The following is a 19,533-nucleotide window of genomic DNA, read 5'->3' as shown; positions in this document are numbered from 1 at the left end:
GGTCGGTGGGTTGGGTCGACGTTGAGGGCGTGAGAAATGACCTCCGGGTCGATCCCAGGTACATCGGCCGCCGACCAGGCAAATACATCGGCGTTGGCTCGGAGGAATTCCACCAACCGAGCCCGAACTCCCGGGTCGAGATTGGTGCCGACCCGGACCGTCCGGTCCGGGCGACCTTCCTCGAGGGAAACTTCGATCACACCTTCGGCCGGCTCCCCGTGCCGCAAGGCCACCTCGTCTCTGGCGTCGAGGGACTCGATGCTTAAGGCTTCTACGGGCTTCTTCCCTTTGAGAGTTGCTAGGAAACATTGCCTTGCGGTCGGTTGGTCACCTCGGACCTCTCCAATCCCGGCCGCCGTGGGGAACCGCATGAGCAAGTGGTACGTAGAGACCACCGCGCGAAGGGCGTTCAGTCCGGGTCGTCCGAGGATAGCGTTGTAGGCCGAGGGAACGCGGACGACCCAGAACCCGAGCAGCACCGTGGCTTCTGCGGGTGCAACGCCCGCAGTCACAGGCAGCTCAACGACACCTTCGGCCGAGATAGCGTCACCAGTGAATCCTATGAGGGGGGTGGATGTTTTGTGCAACAATTGTCTGGACAAGCTCATCTTTTGGAAGGCCTCGTAAAACAAAATATCAGCTGAGCTTCCACTATCCACAAGAACATGCCTTACATCATAGTTTGCCATAGTGAGGGAGATCACCATGGCGTCATCGTGGGGGGTCTGAACCCCCTTTACATCTTCGTCACAAAAAGTGATTACATTTCCGACCCTCTGCCTCTTTGCGACGGCTGCCCCTGACGCTTTAGTCGAGCCACCTGCGTTCCTCTCGGGCCGGGGGCAGCCCCCAGTGATAGTATGGATCACGCCCGCGACGGGTCGATTCTGCTCCCGAGGCTCCGGAGGGGCCGGGTCGGCTGGACGCGAGTCTGCGGGGGGACGTCGGTCGTTCACATATCGACCGAGATGCCCTCGGCGGATGAGAGCCTCGATCTCGTCCCGAAGCTGGAAGCAGTCTTCGGTGTCGTGGCCGTGGTCCCGGTGGTACTCACAGTACGCCGGAGAGGGCCTCCTCCCAGGAATCTTCTTCATCTGTCTCGGGACCGGGAGGTCTTCCCGCCCCTTGATTTCCATGAGGATCTGGGCCCGGGGAGTCAGGAGAGGAGTGTACCGGTTGAAACGTCGGGGCGGAGAACGAGGGCGTAGGGCGCCGTGGTTCCTCGCCGGCGACAGGCTTCTGCGCCGACGTTGAGGCGTCGGGCTCCTCCTCTGGCGTGCCTCTTTTCGCCTTTTCTTCCCGAGCTTTGGAGGGATCTCGGCGGCCTCCTTGCTCCGGTGGGCGGCCGCCGACTGGTTCGCCCGGGACAACAGCTCCGGAAAGCTCCGCGGCAGGCGTTTGTCCAGGGAGAAGGTGAGTCTGCCCTTTCGGAAGCCACGCTTCAGGGCTGAAAGAGCCACCTCCTGGCTCAGGTTCCGGACTTCCAGCGTAGCCTTGTTGAAGCGGGTAAGATAATCCCGCAAGCTTTCTCCCTCGTTTTGCCGGATATCGAAGAGGGAGTCGGAGACCAGTCGCCGCCGGCTACTGACGGCGAAATGGGTGATGAAGAGGCGGGTAAACTGGTCGAAGGACTGGATTGAGTTAGCCTCCAAGCCGGCGAACCACGCCCTTGCCGGGCCACGGAGGGTCGCCGGGAAGGCCTTGCAAAGGAGAGGATCTGATGCTCCGTGGAGGAGCATAAGGGTCCTGAAACTCTCGACGTGATCCCGCGGGTCCGCCGCCCCGTCATAGGGCTCGATCGCCGGCATTTTAAACCCCGGCGGATTCGGGGTCCGCAGGATCCTCGAGGCAAGCGCCGGCTGGGAGGAGATTTCCAAGTCGGCGAAGGGATCTTTGGAGTGGCCCTTCAGGACCTGGAGTTGTCGGTGGAGATCGTCCACCCGCCGGTCCAGGGAGCGCGACCGATGGGTGGGAGACAAGGAGCACCGAGAGGGGGACCGACTGGAGCGCGGGTTCCTTGAGGACTGGGGGGTCTGGGAACGCGCCCGGGCCCGCCTCTCGTACCCCGCGCAGCTCCGATGGGAAGGTCCCGGCAGAATGGACCGTGCTCGAGAATCTTCCTCGCGCCGGCGCTCCTCCCCATGGGAGAGGAAGGAGCGCGGGTTGAGGAGGACAGGTGAGCGCTCAGGGAGCAGCGGCTCCTGGGCCCGCTGCGGCGCCCGAGACATCACACCCTGCAGGTTCTGCACTGCCTCCGCGAGGGTGCGAACCTGCTGGGCTAACTGGTCGAACTGAGCGGCTTCGACCATATGAATGGGGGGTGGAACGGTGGAGTGTTGCTGAGAATGTGTTGGAGACGCAGCGGCCTCCCGGCCGGAGGCGCGAGAGGCCCCGCGACCGGAGGCATTGGAAGCTCCACGACCACCTCGCCGTGCCATTACCATCGCTCTGAGATTCGGTCCCTTCCTCTAGCGCCAATTGTTGCTGGTGGTCCAAACCGAGAACGATTGGCACAGCGGTGTGAACGGGGTTCCGTTTGAGTTGCCTTGGTTGGTGTTGATTGCGCTCCACCTTCCACCGGAAAACCTGAAAGCAAGCCTCGCACCACCACTGGGGTAGTGGGGGCCCTCCGACGATCAAGTCAGAGGAGATTGGAGGAGAAGGAGAGATAATAGTAGCAAGTAGGAGAATGCTCTGGTAGTTCTTGCTTACCTCCCCCCTTCTCCCCCCAGCCGCATATATACCAGGCTGGGGTGTCCTTCTGGGGGGTTGGTCATCGTGTGGCACGATGGAGTTGCCACTGACATGGCCGTTACAGGGCGTCGTGGGGCAGCGCTGGGTACGGCCATGACAGGGCATAGTGGAGCTCCGCTTTGTACGGCTGTTACAGGAGATCGTGGAGCAGCGCCGGATACGACCGTTGCAGGGAGTAGTGGAGCAGAGGGTCGCGGCGTGCTTCAGAGGAACAGCCTGTCGTTGTCGAGAGATTGCCGACTCGGGGTCGGATTGCTGGATCAAGGGGCAGCCGACTCGGGGTCAGGCTGCGAAGCCGAAGATATCCGACTCGGGGTCGGGTTACTGAATCAAGGGGCAGCCGACTCGGGGTCGGGCTGCGAAGCCGAAGATATCCGACTCGGGGTCGGGTTACTGAATCAAGGGGCAGCCGACTCGGGGTCGGGCTGCGAAGCCGAAGATATCCGACTCGGGGTCGGGTTACTGGATCAAGGGGCAGCTGTAGTCTTCTTGGGCGCGCGTGCCGGTCACGTGGGGCATGATGGCTGAGTTCCCCCGTAACACATATATTATATATATTACATATGAATGGTAGATTTGTGGGATAAATGTGTGACATTGAACCAATAATTTATATTGTTATTTTATTTATTTTGTTATACCATGTAATTTAATCCAAAACTATAAAAGTACAACTTATGTCGTACAATATGAAACTCAAAACTATATGAGCTTAGGCCCAGTAAAATGAGATGATTGGTTCGAGTCAAGTAATATTATGGGTTGAGATCGAATCAAGTAATATGAGCTTTGATATATGGTCTCAATGCAGCCAATTTAGTAGCTAGCGTACAACATAGCATGGTAGAAAGCTAAAATATATCATAATTACAATGGTTGTTAGTATAAACCTTTGTGTGAATTAAAGTTGAAGGCATTAATTGGTAGATCATTCTCCCGCATAACAAAGTTATGCGGACGCTCGTACATTGGGAATCCATAACACGGAGCTCCAGTTCCTGTGGATCAGGGCACGCCACGTCTTTTTCGTTCCCTCCAAAAAGCGCCCTTAGACTCTGGACCGGCCACTAAATTCGCGCCACTTGGCGTCAACTCCTGCGCCGCGGCCCTTCTATTCCCCCCCGCTCTCTTCCAGCCTCAAGTTTCTAAAACCCCGACCTCGGTCATCTTATTTTATTTTTTTTCTTTATTTCCCCCCGAGTCCGGGAAATCCACAAGAAATTATAGTGGCTGAGATTTCTCCTGGCCTTCCCCCAGAGCGTGTGAGAGAGAAAGCGATGCCCGGTCACTGGCTTTAAGCCTTCCGTTCTTCTCCGAGAAGCTTCCGCGAGACGCCATTGCCGCCGACCTCTCTCTCTCTCTCTCTCTGTCTCTCTCTTTTTCCCCCCTCCCTCTTCTTGAAGAGAGTTTAGTTTACCCACCTCTAGATTCGATCGCTGGTTAGTAAGAGATGTGGGGGGGTTGTGGCCTGTGGGAGAAGGAAGAAGGGATAATGTGCAGGCGTTCTTGATTCGCCCATGGCGGTGCCCGAGGTGAGTTCTTGCCTAGGGTTTGGTTTTCCGTGATTTCTTGGTCTTTCTTGACAAATTACTGGTTACGGCTGCTGATTTCTTGTTTCTTGATCTGTTTGTAGACCTTGACGACTGGATTGATTCGGTTTGGTGAGGAATTTGATGGTAGTGGTTTGTGGATTACGGGGTTGTTTTTATTGGATGAGTTCTTGAATTTTGTTTTTGGTTTCTTGATTTTGGAGTAGATTTTGTTGAGCTATGAGGTACTATTTCCGGCAAATGGAGCGACTGGTGGGAGACATGGAGGGAGGATTGCTGCTGTTTGTGGATGATTTGAACTCGAAGTGATCTGTGGTTATTTTCTTCTGTTTGCTCTGCGGAAATTAGGAGTTTTGGAAATGGAATCAAATTCCTTGAGGGAAGAGTTGGTTGTGAAGGTGAGTTATGGATATTTTCCCCGTATGCTCTTGCTTTTCTTGATGCTGAAAGGGATTTTTTTGGTTACATGTACGTCAATGGGAATATAGACTAGGAAGCCTTACACGATCACGAAGCAGCGAGAGAGGTGGACAGAGGAGGAGCATAACAGGTTCCTTGAAGCTCTGAAACTGTATGGGAGAGCTTGGCAGCGGATTGAAGGTTATCGATTCTGTTTTAGTTTCTCCTAGATTTTTTTCAAGATTTTCTATGGGAACTAGCCAAATTGGCTATTCCTTATATTCTGTACCAAGTATTTAGACATGTCAAATTCCCTTTATAAGAAATATAATGTATATAAAGTTTCCTGAAACGTGTTGTTTCACCCTTTTGTCTTCTGTGTTACAGAGCATATAGGAACAAAGACAGCTGTGCAGATTAGGAGTCATGCACAAAAATTCTTCACAAAGGTCCAATGTCCTTTTACCACTTATGCACTTGTTTTGTCATCATTGACAGTACAATTAACTAGATGAGTTTATCTTTTTGGATCTTACATGGTTAGTCGAACTGGTACCAGGAACCATACTGGTTGGCTACCGTTTCGGTATGAGCTATCCAGCTCACCTAGGTTTAGCCAACTATAAATTCAAGCCTTTTGGAAAGAGAGGGCGAACCAGTTCCAACCGGTTCCGCTCCGAACTGAGCGGTTCGTACCGGTTCATGACATTTTCTGAAAATATTAGCTGAATCATGCCAGTTCCATGCTGGTTCATTACAGAGTGAACCGGGTAGTTCGGCCTAGTTTGGAATTGCTCGGTTCAGTGGACCATGAGATCTTATGAGTTTTTCAAACCACTTTATATTAATGAGTCAACCTAAAGATTATTCCCTTAATTGAGTGCTGATAATAGATAAATAACTGAAGAATTTGCATTTTTAAGTTCATGCATTTTGCTGCTAAATATGCTATTTGATGTCATGATCACTTGTTATGTATCTTTCAGGAACATTTATCTAGTGTTCTGATTTTGTGAAGTAGAAATTTTTACAAACTGACAAATCAAAGTGAGGTGAACCATAACACAAGAGGTATAAGCTGGCATAATTGTATGGATTCCTTTTCTGGATAAAATAATACACAGTCATCTTCTAATGAAACATAGCTTATCCTCTTGTGTTTGCATGTCATTGTCATCCTAACACAATGCTGACAATATATGAAAGACTCATGCTTGAAATAGTGATGAATGAGCACTTGCCAACTATGAACGTTAACTATTTTGTTAGCAAGAGTCTACTAAAATATGTTAAAATTGGAAACACATATATGTGACTACCAAAGTACGAACACAAAGGAGCCAAAATGAAATATATATAAGTACTTTCCAAGTGTCCATCACTTAACACTCCCCAAAACTGTATAGGTAAACCATTCCTTATGGATGTTGACATTTGTGAAGTAATGCATTCTGTTGGGCTAGGCTAACTAATCTCTAACCTACACTTTTCCTTTCTCTTTTTTGAGTATCTTTTTAAAAGACTTCATATGAATGTAAATAAGAAAACCAGTATCCTATAATTTCTCAATATGACATACATATACAAGACATCACCTCAAAAATTTGCCATTCAAGAATATTTGTCTTGCATTCTATTGTGCTCACTCTCTCTGTGTTATTTATCCTCTTTTTACTATCTTTTATTTTATACTCTTTTGTCATTTTCGTTAAAAGTTCACTGTACTAGATAAACTTCCCAATACTTGTATTTTATGATAGTCTTGGGATACAGAACTTTCCTAAAAATATATCCTATACTTAATATGTATGTTTATTATTAAATCCTATGGCTTACAAGTATTAACTTGACAACATCTGTTTTTTTAAGAAATATTTGGTTAATTTTTAAAGAAAGAACCAAAATCTTGCGGGCCTTGATTACAGATAATTGAGACGAAGTATTTAGGTGCATTTATTGTGATAGGGTGACAGTTGGCCGAGCATCTGATGTTTAAGGACATTATGCAGTTAAAGAGTAATTTTGATATATCCTAGGGTGCTCAATGGGGTTGAGTGATATATGACAAGATGTTAAAAACCTAGGCAGTGACTCAAGAAGAAGACTCTGTATTAATAGATGTGGTTGGAAAAGGAAAATCAAAATTGAAACTTGTCATCATCACATGGAAGGTTCATATAACCAATACATTTTATGTGATTGAGTTAGGGGGCTTGAGGGAGAATGTTCACAAAGCAAGGGGTATAATTGTGGAAAGATAGAGGCCTTTAATGTAGACAAAGGGTATGCATGATTTTGGAGGTACAAAGAGAGAAGAGAACACAATGAAAACCTTGATACAAGGTTCGTCGAACTAGTGTCGTGACCTACACCGGTCTGCTAACTGTATGGTACAATACTGGTTCGGTATTATACCAACACATGGTATTGACTAGCATATCGATCATCTAACTGATACGCTCTTTTCTTAATTTTTTGTTGTTTCCTCATTCTTTTTTGTTTCCACCTATGATTTTAGTGATTTTGGTTGTTTATAATGTGTAATTCTGACATTGTTTTGATAGATTTTTTATCATGAAATGGAATTGAAGAACAATTAAAGTATTTAGAAGTGAATATGCAAATAATACAACAAATAGAGTCGATTTAGTGTATGTAAAATATAAAACACATACAGTTGTCTAAACTTTTGTGGAGCTTCGATGTTCTTCATGGACGTCGGGATTGCGATCGTAATCTAGGCCTAGGATAACACTTCAAGATTCGATGAGGACTGTTGCATATTCCTTTGGCCCATAATGCATGTCTGTTGGATAGCCATTCTGATACCGATCCTCTATTTGATACTGGACTGGCCATTCGAAGATTGTTTGCAGTGAAATTCGACCCGTAAGCTACATGAGGTTGTGGACGATAGTATATACTCGAACACGATATCTCAGATAAAGGATGCTATGCAGGTCGTAGCCTTGTTATGTAGAATAGGATCCAGTGTACGACTTCGATCTAGACATGCCTAGGAACCCTACTCCACATGCGAGGTCAACTACAGTATTAGCATCATTTCCCAAACAACATTGAGAGATTTGTCTTCTGTATGCAATGGTATCCTTACTAGATTGTGCACTGTGGTTCCTATCCTGTGTGTCATGAGTGAATTGGGACTCGCCTATGAATCAAAACTATGCTGGAATTGTGAGTCATACACTATCGTGCCATGTCTATCGCTACCTCCTTAGGCACCAGATGCGTCATCACTCGAACTCTCATCATCGCTAGTATCGCAGGATGATCTAGGCAACCAGTTATTTGAGGGCTCAACCATACAAGTTTGCTTGGATTGACAACACTTCTATTCTAGTAACTAGAAGATGTCTTTTGTCCCCTATTCTACTAGTGCTTACAAAGATTCTATATAGTGTGATGTGATTCCTATGAAAGTTACTCATATTTTTCTTGGTCGACCTTGGCTTTATGATCAAGATGTGCAACATTTTGGTAAAGAAAAGACTTATACTTTTTTTTTTAGGTAGGAAAATGATTGTTTTGAAGCCTATGACTACAACTAAGATGGAGAAATTTAAGGAGCAGGTTCCAAGGTTGTTGAAAAGAAGAAATTTGGTGAGCCAAAGGCTCCAGTAGTCCAGTTGTTGCTGAAAATACGAAAATGCACCTCACTATGCTAACCAAGAAGTACTTTCAAGTTGAGAGCAAGGAATCAAGTGTTATTTGTGCTGTAGTAGCTCAAGAAGTGAAAGAAACAACTGCTGGTTATGACTTAGAGATGCCTTCGGAAGTAACTAAGTTGCTGTTCGAGTTTTCTGATGTAGTACCTGAACAGTTGCCTAATGAACTCCTTCCTTTGCAGAATATTCAGCATGCTAAAGATCTTATACCTGGGTCTTAATTGCCTAACCTTCCCGCCTATTGCATGAATCCAAGTGAGCATACTCAACTCAAAAGACAAGTGGAAGAGCTGCTGTCTAAGTGACATATTCGTGAAAGTTTGAGTCCATGTGTTGTTCTTGCTTTACTTACCCCAAAGAATGGTTCTTGGCATATGTGTGTCGATAGCCGAGATATTAAGATGATTATTGACAAGTGTTCGTTTCCGCTTCCTCATCTTGATGATATGTTGGATGTTATGGGTAGTTCTACTATCTTTTCAAAGATAAATTTGAAGAGTGGCTATTATCAAACCCACATAAGGTCTAGTGATGAATGGAAAACAGCTTTTAAGACCAAGGATGGCCTCTAGGAGATGCTGATCATGCCTTTTGGCCTTTCTAATTCCCCTGGAACATTCATGCACTTCATGGTTCATGTATTGCAATCCTTTATTGGCCACTTTGTGGTTTCTTATTTTGATGATATTTTGATATATCGTAAGACCAAAGAGGAGCACATCTCTCATGTACAAGTAATGAGAGTTCTTTGCCAAGAGTAGTTTTAGATAAATTTGAGGAAGTATTCATTTATGACTTGTGTGTTGCCTTTTTGGGTTTTGCTATTTCTTTTAAAAGAGTGGAGGTTGATCTGGAAAAGTCAGAGCTATTCAAGAGTGGACTGTTCCTTCTACTTTGCATGGAATTTGAAGTTTTCATATGTTAGCTACATTCTACGATGTTTCATCAAAAATTGCTGCACTATAATGGCTCTAATCACTAATTGCATGAAGAAAGGACAGTTGTTTGGACCAAGGCAACAACAAAGGCATTTGAACAAGTTAAGAAAAGGATGATTGAAGCATCTGTTTTTCACCTTTTGGATTTTTTCTAAGGCGTTTGAGGTGTCTTGTGATGCATCACATGTTGGTATAGTAGGTGTACTTAGTCAAGAAGGCCATCCAATTGCCTATTTTAGCGAGAAGCTGAATGAAGCTAAGCAAAATTATTCAACTTAGGATAGAGAATTCTATGCTATGGTTCAAGCACTTCTTTATTGGCGTCATTATCTTATTCCTAAGGAGTTAGTATTGTATTCCAACCATGAAGCTCTTGAATACATCAACTCCTAAAGGAAATTGAGTTGTCGCCATGGCAAGTGGGTTTTGTTTCTTACAAGAATATGCTTTTGTTATCAAGTATAAGGGTGGAACCGAAAACAAACCAGCTGATCCTCTTAGCTATATTGTGTGTTGAGTGGCACTAATTCTTGCTTCTATGGCTGTCTAAGTTGTGGGCTTTGATTTGCTTAAGAAAGACTTCTTCTTACAAGAAATTTAGCATTATATATGCCGATTTGATGGCTGGACAATATGCTGGCATTTCAGATTTCTCTTTGCATAATGGGTATCTTTTTAAAGAAACTCATCTTTGCTTGCCTATTACTGTTAGATGTATGCCCTAGAAGCCAATCTGGCTGACACATTGTTAATTCTAGGGACAATTTTGTAATTGACTATTTATTATTGAATAAATAAAAGGCATCTTTTCATTCATATTATTTATGTGTCTATGAATCGTCCAAGAAATTAATAAGATGATGATGCATATTCTCAAGAGTTGAGAATTTGAGCCATGTATCATTGGTGATTAATTTCTAAATGCTCCTGATCAATGGATCATCACGAGGACGGTGATCGATCCGATCAGTGCACAGATCACTTTTCTTCTGGATGGACGAGACTTGAGTCCACAGTGTAGGGACACTGAAGTGATAGTGCAGGTGCTTGTTAGAGAACAAGGGTACTGAGCGTGACCAAGACAAGAAGTCACTTGGATGTCTATCCACTCGTCAGTGACTTGCTTGATGTTGCAGTAGTGTGACTGGTCCTTTGACCTGCGGTGCTTCGGCTACTCACAGTGAGGTTATTGTAGTTTGACTGCACACATACATGGTCTCTAGCCATATGGGTCCATGCAGTGTAGATTGGCTGCAGTAAGTTCACTGTAGGAGTAGGGTATGCACCTATAAGGAATCTATCGACTTTGATAGATAAGGAGAGATCCTATGTGATTTATAAGACTGAGTTCGTAAGACCTCGGCCGGGGCAGTATGCATAGTGGAGAAAGAGTTTTCCACTCTCGAACTTAAGTCGAATAAATCTTCACATATGATAGACGATGGGGTTTGACGAGTTGTCCACGACCTCCGTCCTGTAGGGATCCACGATAGTAGGACTGTATCACATGACAACTGCACCTAGAGGTTCATCTTTCTATTCTGCTGGGTAGCCACTACATGCTGCTAGGTGTCACTGGTGGATGGTGGGACTCATAGGGATTGTCTCGATGATCGATAAACCCTAAATGAGTTGAGTTGGAATCGTTCCAACCCATTGAAAGAAGTTTTCAATGATATTGTGATAGAGATCATAATATATCTCATTACCAGTCAGAGTAGAACCTATGGGGTCACACACACTAAAAGTATTGACCAATCCGATGGTTGAAAAGTGATTAGGAATCACAAGTAATCAATTCGATTGATAATAAGTTGAAGAAGGAACAATGGGAATTAATTGATTGGACTTAAAACAAGAGTCCTACTTGGACTGGGAATCCTACTTGGACTGGGATTCCTACTTGGACTGGGAATCCTACTTGGAGTAGGACTGGGATTCCTACTTGGAATAGGATTCCTACAATCCTAATGAGATTAGGAATTTTGAATTAAAATCGGATTCCTACTTGGAGTAGGATTCCTAGAAATCCTAATTGGATTAGGACTTCGAATTCAAATAGAGTCCTAATTGGATTAGGACTAAAATTAAATATGTCCTAATTTGGATTAGGATTCCTTAAGTCCTAATTAATTATTAATCTAATGAATCAACATGACTCCTAATTGGATTAGGATTGAAGAGTTCAATTGAGTCATGGTTCATTCAAGTTCTAATTGGATTAGGACTAGCATAGATTGAACCCGATTGATTCATGATTTGGTTAATCCTAATTAGATTAGGACTAAACCATGAGAAGGGCACCTAATCCTCTTTGGAAGAGGATTGGGTTAACCAAGTAAGAGGGGCATCAGCCCCTCTTCACTTAGTTGGTGCGACATGAAGAGAGAAGGGGCCGACGCCCCCTCTTGGAAAGTAGTCAAGGGCTCCTAACTTGTAGGAGCCCTTCATCCTTATAAAAGAAGGACTAGGGCCGGCGCCCTAGATGAACTTTTCCTCCTCTTCAAGCCGTGGCCACCCCCTCTCCATCTCCTCTTGTTTCAGCCGCAAGCAAGGGAAGAAGAAGATCCAAGTGTTGGCGGCCTCCTCCCCTTCCCTTCCTTCATCCAACGCAAGGAAGAAAAGAAGGCTGCGTGGGGATTCTTCTTCATCCTCTTTTTCATCCTTCTTCTTCCTCCTCTCAAGCATATTCAAGAGTTGAAAGAAAGAGTGGAGATCAGCCATCAAAAGAAGTCTTTGCAAGGGAGCTAGCACCCCGGGAAGACAAGAGATCTTTGATCAGGTCCTCTGCTTCGTGTGGATACCCGTAGAGGCCGGACGTTTGAACGGCTTCAAACGAACCCTCAACCTAAAACCACGAGCTTCAGTTTGCGGTGATCATCTACCCGCACAAGGTGAAGATTTGGTCTCCCTAAAGGTTTTAAAAGTATTAATCCTTATCTTAACTACGAACGGTCTAGAAACAGCGTTCATGCGATGAACGTCGATCCCGCTTATGCCGATTCCGCTGCAATCTGATTTTTGTTTTGAAATATCAGCGGCATAGGCGGGTTCCCAACAGTGGTATCAGAGCCTAGGCATCGTAGATTAAGGTAAGAATTAATTAACTAAAGGCTTATTAGATCTGAAAATTGAATGATCATGCATGCTGAAAATTTCTGCATGCAGATTTTTTCTAGGGTGCTGATTTTTATATGCTGATTTTTATGTGATAAAAAGATGATTCTAATTGCATTGTTAATGGGATTACAAAGTTTAGAATCATGATTAGCATGATCAGCAACCTATGTTATGAAATAATCAGTTAGTTTTCAGATCTGAAAATTATAATTGCTGCATGAGGTGATGATCATAGGATTCAAACCCTTTTGGTATCAAATGTAATGACCTGCGATGTGATCTGTAATGTCATGTAATTTTTCAGATGCTTGCATGCATCTTGTTTAATATTTTGAGAGGCCTGCGTGCCTCCTAAAAGGGAGATGTAATTTATTTTTATTTTTATTTTACATCTAGTTGTATTTCTGTGATGTGATGTACGTCAACGATCAAGTCGAAGATGATGCATGAGATGAACAAGGGGTCTAAGCGGTTGATGGCGATTGGATCAAGAGTTGGTCAAGGATCGAGTCAAGGAGGCTTGGAACCAATTCAAGAGTTGAAGATCAGTTGATCGATTGACGTGCATGTGCTTGTAATACGACCTAACTAGAATCCATGATCATCACCTATTTAAAGTTTAGCTTTAATTATTGCTGCGATTATAACTGCCTGCAATGTGCCGTTTGCATGTGATGTGAATGTGAGTCGGGTAGATAGGTTTACATGTGATGTAGCAAACCCAATTGAGACCTAAATTAAAACCTCCTCAATCAAGTCGAGAGTGAACCGACATGAGCAAGTCATATTAGATTAATTGATCTAATTGGTGTCTAGGAAAGCATGAAAGGTGGTTACTTAATTAGGACCTTACTCTCTGAGTAAGGGGAGCCTCCCACCTGCTTACCTGGCCAATTGTTCGATTACCTCTTATGAAGAGCTCAAGTTGCAAACACTAAGACCTGATTAACCAATATTAAGTCAACAGGTCTTCCACTGTAGTAGAGCTGCTAAGGCCTTTCTGATGTTGATTTGTCTCGGCTGGACACAGTGGTCAAGTTGCATCGGGGGGCTGGACCTCTCTATAGACATGAGATGTTGTAGGGTAAAGGTGGGGTTGGGCACCAATAACTGTTAGGTGAGGACCCAATGACGACTTTATTCCTACGGTTATACGGTGGGTCTGACTTAACTAAGAAATGGAACCAATAACTGTTAGGTGAGGTTTTCATGGCTTAGAGACCAAGTTACACTGCAACATGCTTAAGAAGCATTGTACAAGAGTTGTACATTCATCAATCTATGTGTCACCAATAACTGTTAGGTGAGGTGGCATGTAAATTGGTGGGACCACAGTACCCACTAGAAACTCTAGTCGTGTGGGATTTCCGTTTTCCTACCAGGGGAGTGTGAGGGATTCGAGAAAATAGTGGGAGTTACATTTGTTCTAAAAGACCTTAGAACAGATTAGGATCAAGTACAAAAGTCTAACTAGAATCTTTACTCTCTGCAGATACAATGTCAGCCTCAAACCCTTTGACCCGTATTCTTGAGACCAACCGATTGACCGGAACCAATTACAAAGACTGGCTTAGAAACCTCAAAATTGTTTTGGACTATGAGAAAATAGGCTACATACTCGATTCAGATATCCCCACACTACCAGCACGTCCTACTGATGTTCAGCGACAGATGCATCAAAAATGGCTGGATGATGACATTAGAGTCAAGTGCTATATGATGGCATCCATGTCTAATGAACTCCAATGCCAGCATGAGAATCTCAAGACTACTAGGGACATACTAGCACACCTGCAAGAGTTGTATGGTAAGCAGAGTCGCACAGCTCGTTTTGAAGTGTCCAAGAGGCTCTTCAAGACAAAGATGCGCGAAGGGCAGTCTGTCCATGATCACGGTCTGACTATGATCAAGGACCTAGAGGAGCTTGAGAAGCTCGGAATGAACATGCACAAGGAATTGCAAGTGGATTTGATCCTACAGTCACTTCCTGATTCATTTGGTCAGTTTATAGTAAACTACCACATGAATAAGATTGAATGCACTAAGACTGAACTGATCAACATGTTGGTAACTGCTGAGGGAGCCTTGAAAGGTTCAAGAGGCAATGTCCTTGTTGCTGAGTTGACTTCTGGTTCCAAGAGAAAGTCTACTTGAAAGAAAAAGAAGCTTGCTAAGAAGCAGAAGAAAGACAAAAAGCCAAAGAGGAAAGTTCAAAAGAAAAAGGCTAACGACAAAGGAAAATGTTTCCACTGCAATGTCGACGGCCACTGGAAGAGAAACTGTCCTTCATACCTCGAGAGCCTGAAGAACAAGAAAGGTGACACACCTTCAGAAGGTATAGACTTGCTCATTATTGAAACTAATCTAACGGTTTTTTCTACTTCTAGTTGGGTTATAGATTCTGGTTCTAGTGCTCATTTGTGCACTACCATGCAGGGTCTAAAGGAAAGTAGAAGGCTGACGGAAGGTGCGGTAACCCTTCGGGTTGGCAACGGGGCAAAAGTTGCTGCTGTGGCTGTGGGCACCTACCATCTGCGACTACCGTCTGGTTTTAGTTTATTACTTAGAGACTGCTATTATGTAGCTGCTGCTAGCAGAAATTTGATTTCTGTTTCATGTCTAGCACAGGAAGGTCATGTTTTTACATTTGACAAAGATTGCTGTTCTATTTATTTAAGAAATAAAATAGTCGCACGTGGTTTCATGATCGACAGTCTCTATCATTTACATATGGATGTATCTGTGAATGTTACCGAGCAAGAAGTGAGTGCCAAAGGATCCAAAAGATCCAGAGATGAGATAAACCAAAGATATTTGTGGCACCTCAGGCTTGGCCATATTGGAGAAGACAGAATGAACAAAATGGATAAAGATGGGCTTTTAGGCTCATTGACTTCCGAGTCATATCCAGTTTGCGAGTCCTGTCTTCAAGGAAAAATGGCTAGACTGCCCTTTGTAGGACATGGGGAGAGGACCACTGAAATACTTACCCTAGTACATATAGATGTATGTGGCCCATTCGATGTGCTAGCCAGAGGACGTTATTCTTACTTCATTACCTTTACCGATGATTATTCACGGTATAGGTATGTATATCTTATGAGACACAAGTCTGAATCTTTTGAAAAGTTCAAAGAGTTCAAGAATGAAGTAGAAAAACAAACTGGAAAACCTCTTAAGGCTCTTCGATCAGATCGAGGAGGAGAATACCTTAGTGGGGAATTCCGGGACTATCTCAAAGAAAACGGCATAGTCTCACAATGGACACCTCCGGGTACACCTCAACTCAACGGGGTGTCAGAGAGGAGGAATCGGACCCTGTTGGACATGGTCAGGTCCATGATGAGCTTCACTGATTTACCTATGTTTCTTTGGGGAGATGCCTTACTTACCGCAGTATATCTACTAAATAGAGTTTCCTCTAAATCCGTTCCTACCACACCGTATGAGATATGGCATGGTAAGAAACCAAGTCTTGGTCATCTCAAGATTTGGGGATGTCCGGCCCACGTCAAGAGACTACAGGCGGACAAACTAGAGGCTAGGACCATAAGTGCTCGTTTTATAGGATATCCTAAAGAGTCATTAGGATACAATTTTTACGTCTCAGAGGATCACAATGTGTTTGTGAGCCGTCATGCCATCTTCTTGGAAAACCAGTTTATCCTTGATAGAGGCAGTGGGAGGAAAATTGAGCTTGAAGAGAAAGTCTCTGAAAAGCAACGAGTCATGGATCCTATTGAACCCATTCGTACAGAGCCAGTACACGATGTCCCTCGACCACCTCGTAGATCTAGTAGGGTCTCCCATCCTCCCGATAGATACTTAGGTATACTAGAAGAGGATACCGAGGAAATATTCCTAGTGGGAAATAGGGATCACATATAGGATCCCAAAACCTACAACGAGGCGATATCTGATATCGATTCCGAGAAATGGCTGGAAGCCATGAAGTCAGAGTTAGACTCCATGCATTCCAACCAAGTCTGGACCTTAGTAGATCCACCAGAAGGTATTGTACCTATTGGATGTAAATGGATCTACAAAAGAAAGATAGGTTCGGATGGAGAGGTAGAGACCTATAAGGCAAGGCTTGTGGCGAAAGGGCATAGTCAACGCGAAGGCATTGACTATCAGGAGACCTTTTCACCTGTAGCCATGCTGAAATCCATCCGAACATTGCTTGCCATTGCAGCATTTCATGATTATGAAATCTGGCAGATGGATGTGAAAACTGCTTTCCTAAATAGACATCTTGATGAAGATATCTACATGGAACAGCCTTTGGGTTTCACTTCCAGTGATGGAGATCACAAGGTCTGCAAGCTGCAAAGGTCCATCTATGGACTAAAGCAAGCATCTCGGAGTTGGAACACTCGTTTCGATGATGCAATCAAAACGTTTGATTTCATCAAAAACGAGGAGGAACCGTGTGTTTACAAAAGGGTTAGTGAGAGTGCTGTCGTATTTCTCGTACTGTACGTGGACGACATCCTCCTGATAGGGAATGATATTCCCATGCTAACCTCGGTCAAGGTCTGGTTGTCAAAAGAGTTCTCCATGAAAGACCTTGGGGAAGCATCCTATATTTTGGGAATAAAGGTCTATAGAGATAGATCTAAAAGGATGCTTGACCTATCACAGAAAATGTATATAGAGGAAGTGCTGAAAATGTTCAGCATGGAAAACTCCAAAAGGGGTCTCTTACCCCTTAGGCATGGAATTCATCTCTCCAAGAAGATGTGCCCCAACACATCTGAAGAGATTCAACGCATGAGCAAGATCCCTTATGCATCGGCAATAGGGAGCCTCATGTATGCCATGCTATGCACACGACCTGATATAGCCCTAGCTGTGAGTGTCACAAGCAGATATCAGTCGAATCCAGGTGAAGAACACTGGACAGCTGTGAAGAATATTCTTAAGTACTTAAGAAGAACTAAAGATTTATTCTTGGTCTTTGGAGGATCATCAGAGTTAAAGGTAGAAGGGTACACAGATTCAGACTTCATGACTGACGTCGATGATAGGAAGTCAACATCTGGATATGTGTTCTTGTGCAATGGTGGTACGGTGAATTGGAAGAGTTCTAAACAACCGATCATTGCTGATTCTACTATGGAAGCTGAATACATCGCCGCCTCTGAAGCTGCTAAGGAAGACTTCTGGTTCAAGAAATTCATTGCAGAGTTGGACGTGATGACATCAGATGCCATAACACTCTACTGCGATAATAATGGCGCCATAGCTCTTGCTAAGGAGCCAAGGTCTCATCAGAAGTCCAAGCATATAGAGCGGCGCTTCCATCTCATACGCGACTATGTTGAGAAGAAATATGTAGAGGTGCAGAGAGTAGACTCCGCGGATAACGTGGCAGACTCGTTTACTAAGCAGCTAAGTCAGCAGAAGACTGAAGCCCACCTTGAGAAGATGGGGCTTAGATATATGACTGATTGGCTTTAATGCAAGTGGGAGATTGTTAGATGTATGCCCTAGAAGCCAATCTGGCTGACACATTGTTAATTCTAGGGACATAATTTTGTAATTGACTATTTATTATTGAATAAATAAAAGGCATCTTTTCATTCATATTATTTATGTGTCTATGAATCGTCCAAGAAATTAATAAGATGATGCATATTCTCAAGAGTTGAGAATTTGAGCCATGTATCATTGGTGATTAATTTCTAAATGCTCCTGATCAATGGATCATCACGAGGACGGTGATCGATCCGATCAGTGCACAGATCACTTTCCTTCTGGATGGACGAGACTTGAGTCCACAGTGTAGGGACACTGAAGTGATAGTGCAGGTGCTTGTTAGAGAACAAGGGTACTGAGCGTGACCAAGACAAGAAGTCACTTGGATGTCTATCCACTCGTCAGTGACTTGCTTGATGTTGCAGTAGTGTGACTGGTCCTTTGACCTGCGGTGCTTCGGCTACTCACAGTGAGGTTATTGTAGTTTGACTGCACACATACATGATCTCTAGCCATATGGGTCCATGCAGTGTAAATTGGCTGCAGTAAGTTCACTGTAGGAGTAGGGTATGCACCTATAAGGAATCTATCGACTTTGATAGATAAGGAGAGATCCTATGTGATTTATAAGACTGAGTTCGTAAGACCTCGGCCGGGGCAGTATGCATAGTGGAGAAAGAGTTTTCCACTCTCGAACTTAAGTCGAATAAATCTTCACATATGACAGACGATGGGGTTTGACAAGTTGTCCATGACCTCCGTCCTGTAGGGATCCACGATAGTAGGACTGTATCACATGACAACTGCACCTAGAGGTTCATCTTTCTATTCTGCTGGGTAGCCACTACATGCTGCTAGGTGTCACTGGTGGATGGTGGGACTCATAGGGATTGTCTCGATGATCGATAAACCCTAAATGAGTTGAGTTGGAATCGTTCCAACCCATTGAAAGAAGTTTTCAATGATATTGTGATAGATATCATAATATATCTCACTACCAGTCAGAGTAGAACCTATGGGGTCACACACACTAGAAGTATTGACCGATCCGATGGTTGAAAAGTGATTAGGAATCACAAGTAATCAATTCGATTGATAATAAGTTGAAGAAGGAACAATGGGAATTAATTGATTGGATTTAAAACAAGAGTCCTACTTGGACTGGGAATCCTACTTGGACTGGGATTCCTACTTGGACTGGGAATCCTAGTTGGAGTAGGACTGGGATTCCTACTTGGAATAGGATTCCTACAATCCTAATGAGATTAGGAATTTTGAATTAAAATCGGATTCCTACTTGGAGTAGGATTCCTAGAAATCCTAATTGGATTAGGACTTCGAATTCAAATAGAGTCCTAATTGGATTAGGACTAAAATTAAATATGTCCTAATTTGGATTAGGATTCCTTAAGTCCTAATTAATTATTAATTTAATGAATCAACATGACTCCTAATTGGATTAGGATTGAAGAGTTCAATTGAGTCATGGTTCATTCAAGTTCTAATTGGATTAGGACTAGCATAGATTGAACCCGATTGATTCATGATTTGGTTAATCCTAATTAGATTAGGACTAAACCATGAGAAGGGCACCTAATCCTCTTT

The 19,533-nt window shown here is 44.0% G+C and overlaps 1 protein-coding gene across 4 annotated transcripts in view; it reads left to right on the top strand.

Moving 5' to 3' along the window:
• Window positions 1-3,932: 3,932 nt before the first annotated feature.
• Window positions 3,933-19,533, top strand: part of LOC103722574 (protein LATE ELONGATED HYPOCOTYL-like) — a 29,643-nt gene continuing 14,042 nt past the window's right edge. The window contains exons 1-5 of one of the 4 annotated variants that reach the window (XM_008813175.4): window positions 3,933-4,286; window positions 4,388-4,415; window positions 4,511-4,702; window positions 4,793-4,904; window positions 5,091-5,152. In XM_008813175.4, the coding sequence (XP_008811397.2) occupies window positions 4,664-4,702; window positions 4,793-4,904; window positions 5,091-5,152 (213 nt within the window). In that variant the 5' untranslated portion in view covers window positions 3,933-4,286; window positions 4,388-4,415; window positions 4,511-4,663. Of the gene's footprint in view, window positions 4,287-4,387; window positions 4,431-4,510; window positions 4,703-4,773; window positions 4,905-5,090; window positions 5,153-19,533 lie in introns of all 4 variants that reach the window. The other 3 variants (XM_008813176.4, XM_026810575.2, XM_026810576.2) reach the window with 3 other exon arrangements.

Source organism: Phoenix dactylifera, chromosome 18 (genome assembly GCF_009389715.1).
Source record: "Phoenix dactylifera cultivar Barhee BC4 chromosome 18, palm_55x_up_171113_PBpolish2nd_filt_p, whole genome shotgun sequence".
Taxonomy (NCBI): domain Eukaryota; kingdom Viridiplantae; phylum Streptophyta; class Magnoliopsida; order Arecales; family Arecaceae; genus Phoenix; species Phoenix dactylifera.
Note: the sequence above shows the minus strand (reverse complement) of the source record. Positions and strands in the feature narration are given on the sequence as shown.